Here is a 3,537-nt window from a genome sequence, read left to right on the forward strand (position 1 = left end):
TCTCAGACACAGCTGGTCTGGCTGCTGACTCCATCGCACTGGAATAAATAGGGACAATTGTCACATGGTCATTGAGGCAAATACCTCTCACTCAACTGAAGGCACCCGTTGCCAGGAACACCTACCAAATGCACAGGCTGCTTGACCCCACTGCAATAGCACAGGTCTGACTTGTCTGGAGCCCATGGGCAGAGCCCCTGCTCGTCAATCCTGACAGCACAAAAAGGAACTGGCTGAAGTTCCCCCAAAAGAAAGAAGTAATTGTGGTGGTTTTTGTGAGATATGGCGTAAGATTGGCTCAGAGGAACTGTTCTGGCTTGTCAACATCTTCTTCTCTTTCAACAGTCCCCCATTCCTGCAGTGAAATAATGTCCAATGGCAGCTCTATCACAGAGTTCCTCCTCCTGACATTTGCAGACACACGGGAGCTGCAGCTCTTGACCTTTGGGCTCTTCCTGGGCATCTACCTGGCTGCCCTCCTGGCCAACGGACTCATCATCACCACCATACCCTGTGACCCCCACCTCCACACCCCCATGTACTTCTTCCTCCTCAACCTCTCCTTCCTTGATCTGGGCTCCCTCTCCACCACTCTCCCCAAAGCCATGGTCAATTCCCTCCGGAACACCAGTGCCATCTCCTACTGGGGATGTGTTGCCCAATTCTTTCTGTTTTTCTTTCTCATTTCAGCAGAGTTTTATCTTCTCACAGTCATGGCCTACGACCGCTATGTGGCCATCTGCAAACCCCTGCACTACGGGACCCTCCTGGGCAGCAGAGCTTGTGTCCACATGGCAGCAGCTGCCTGGGGCACTGCTTTTCCCTATGCTCTGCTGCACACGGCCAATACATTTTCACTGCCCCTCTGCCAGGGCAATGCTGTGGACCAGTTCTTCTGTGAAATCCCCCAGATCCTCAAGCTCTCCTGCTCAGACACCTACCTCAGGGAGGCTGGGCTACTTGTGGTTAGTGTTTGTTTAGTCTTTGTTTGTTTTGTGTTCATTGTGGTGTCCTACGTGCAGATCTTCAGGGCCGTGCTGAGGATCCCCTCGGAGCAGGGACGCCACAAAGCCTTTTCCACCTGCCTCCCTCACCTGGCTGTGGTCTCCCTGTTTGTCAGCACTGCCGTGTTTGCCTACCTGAAGCCCCCCTCCATCTCCTCCCCATCCCTGAACCTGGTGATGGCAGTTCTGTACTCGTTGTTGCCTCCAGCAGTGAACCCCCTCATCTACAGCATGAGGAACCAGGAGCTCAAGGACGCCCTGAGGAAACTGATGACTGGTTTTTGTTCAGAAGCAGCAATGAACTGCCCATCTTACCCTGCCTATCAGTAGTAACGGAACTCACTACTGGCATAGCCTGTAGGTTTAGAAGGTTGTTTGATTTGGTTTCTTTGTGTTTAGATTTTCTTGGTTGTATCAATGATGTTCACAAACCCTTCCCTTATTCTTCATCCTGTTTCTGTGTTAGTGTCTGCCTGCCTTGTGTGCCCCAGAAAATTTTTGTAAATAAGGAGCTGTGCTCTCTGTGTGTTTAAACCAAAGAAAGGACCCTGCACTGACTTGTTTGTTTGAGTTCCTATCTCAACATCTTCTGTGGAGGTGCTGGCGCAGTGTCTGTGTGCTGAGGTGGAGGGGACAGTAGCCACCCTGAGCTGGGTCTGCCTCTCAGCCTCACCAGCACGGCCCTGGCCACCACAGCCCACTTCCACTGCAGAGCAGCACCACCAGTTCAAGGTCTGTGGGAAGCCTGGGGAGGGGCTGCAGGAATGGCCGTCCAGGTCAGCAGAGATGAGCTCTGTAGGGAAAAGTCTCTGTGGGGAGATGGGATGTCCCGGGAGAAGAGCAGGGCACCATGTGTGTGTGCAGGGGGGACATGGAAAGAGAAACCCTTTGGTGTGGGTGTCAGCTCGGGTCAGGCTGCCCTTTCCCTGGGTCAAAAGGACCTTCCTGAGGATCCCCTAGGCTGGTTGTCTCCTACTGTCGTGGGGAGCAAGCTTGGCACATGGGTCTGCAAAGTGCCCGGGTTGGGGATCTCCTCAGCATGCCGTCTGGATGAACGTTCTCTGTGGCCTGTTTCTGGCTCTGGGACAGAAGGGATGCGCAGAGCGGTGTGGAGATTGAGGACACGGACTGCGATTGGGGATAATCTGAAGACCTTTATTGTTTGTTACAGCATCATTATATACTTTTCTCTACTAGCACACGCCCCACTAGGGAAGCTGTGATTGGTGTACAGGCATTGTCCACGTGCCTCTACCACTAGCAACATTGGGTGCTGTCATGCAGACTTGAGTTCCTCTCATATGTCAAGGTCTGCACCTGTTTCCTTCCCTGTTCTCTTCCTTTACTCTTGTTCATGGCTCAGGGCAGGATCTGCCTGAATCCCACTAACTCTTTCCATCCCTTCTCTCCTCGTTCCTCCTCAATGCAACAGTGTCTGGTGGGCTTCCAACGGTCACCTCTGCCTTAGTCCTACAAACATCCTCCAGGAGAGGAGTGGGGAGCTGCCTGGAGAGCTTGGGGGATCTCCAGGGGTGGTTTGTGCCTGGCGTGGACAGTGACTGGAGCCCCACAAAACAAGGGATGGAAGATGGACACACCCGAACATACACAAATCAGCTCCCGCAAGACATAGCACCTTTAAAGCCACCACACCACCAGCAGCACATACACAGCTGGGAAGACAGAGGGTCCCATCCCATTCCCCTCTCAGGCTCATCTAGGGTGAAGGTCATGAGGGGGCCTTGCATCCCCTGCAGCATTGACCCATGGATTTGGTTCACTTTGGTCCTTCCCCCTGACATGTTTGTCAGTCCCGTGTTGCAGACTAAGAGATCTCTGTGGCTGCTCACGAGCTGCAGACATTCTCTGTCTCCCTGGGCATGGCTGAGTTTAACCGAGGTGTTGCGACGTGTTTCGACGGCTGCAGGGCCATTTGCAAGCCCTCGCGTTGCTCTTGTCTTTGCCAACTCCTGCTTGTGCTCCGTGCTCGTGTTCACTGTAATAAGTAACATGTTGTGCTTTGTTCATTAAACCTGTATGGGAGGGTATAGATGAAAGATTTATGTGCTCACAAGAAGGCTTGATAGCTCAACTGAAGGACATTCGGCAAAGTAAACAAGACCCATGGCTGAAGGGGTTGAATAATCACATTCTTGCATAAGTTCACCCACAGGGCAACGAGGAAGACCCTCAGCCTTCATCCTTACGACCACCAGGAGGTAGAAAAAGACCCCCTAGCAACAGAAGGAGTATGCGCAGAGTATCGCCCTGATTGTGACGTCGCGAATACAGAAAATGAGACTGTATATAATGTGCTTACACGAGGCGGGAAGTTGCGAGCCGTTGGCGGAGTGCAGACTCCCCGGCCGCCCAGCGCTGCCTTTGCTCTTGTTCGCTTGCTAATATAATAAAATTTGCATTGGATTTTGACACTTTAAATTGTCCGTGTCTCTACCTATCACAATTTGGTGCCGTGACTCGGATCGCGACTAGATTGTGGCCTGCAGCTGCACTGGGGAGGCGCCCCGCCATC

The 3,537-nt window shown here is 52.6% G+C and overlaps 1 protein-coding gene across 1 annotated transcript; it reads left to right on the forward strand.

Annotated features, from left to right (window-relative positions):
* The first annotated feature begins 368 nt into the window (after positions 1–368).
* LOC147413014 (olfactory receptor 14A16-like) lies at positions 369–1,334 on the forward strand. The gene has a single exon (XM_086480881.1). It carries the CDS (start codon positions 369–371, stop codon positions 1,332–1,334), a length of 966 nt encoding a protein of 321 aa, XP_086337007.1.
* The last annotated feature ends 2,203 nt before the right edge of the window (positions 1,335–3,537 follow it).

This window comes from Leptosomus discolor, unplaced genomic scaffold (genome assembly GCF_034619465.1).
Source record: "Leptosomus discolor isolate bLepDis1 unplaced genomic scaffold, bLepDis1.hap2 HAP2_SCAFFOLD_35, whole genome shotgun sequence".
NCBI lineage: Eukaryota > Metazoa > Chordata > Aves > Leptosomiformes > Leptosomidae > Leptosomus > Leptosomus discolor.

Coding starts and splice junctions, on each gene's coding strand:
- LOC147413014 (XM_086480881.1), top strand. CDS start 369: ATGTCCAATGGCAGCTCTATCACAGAGTTCCTCCTCCTGACATTTGCA.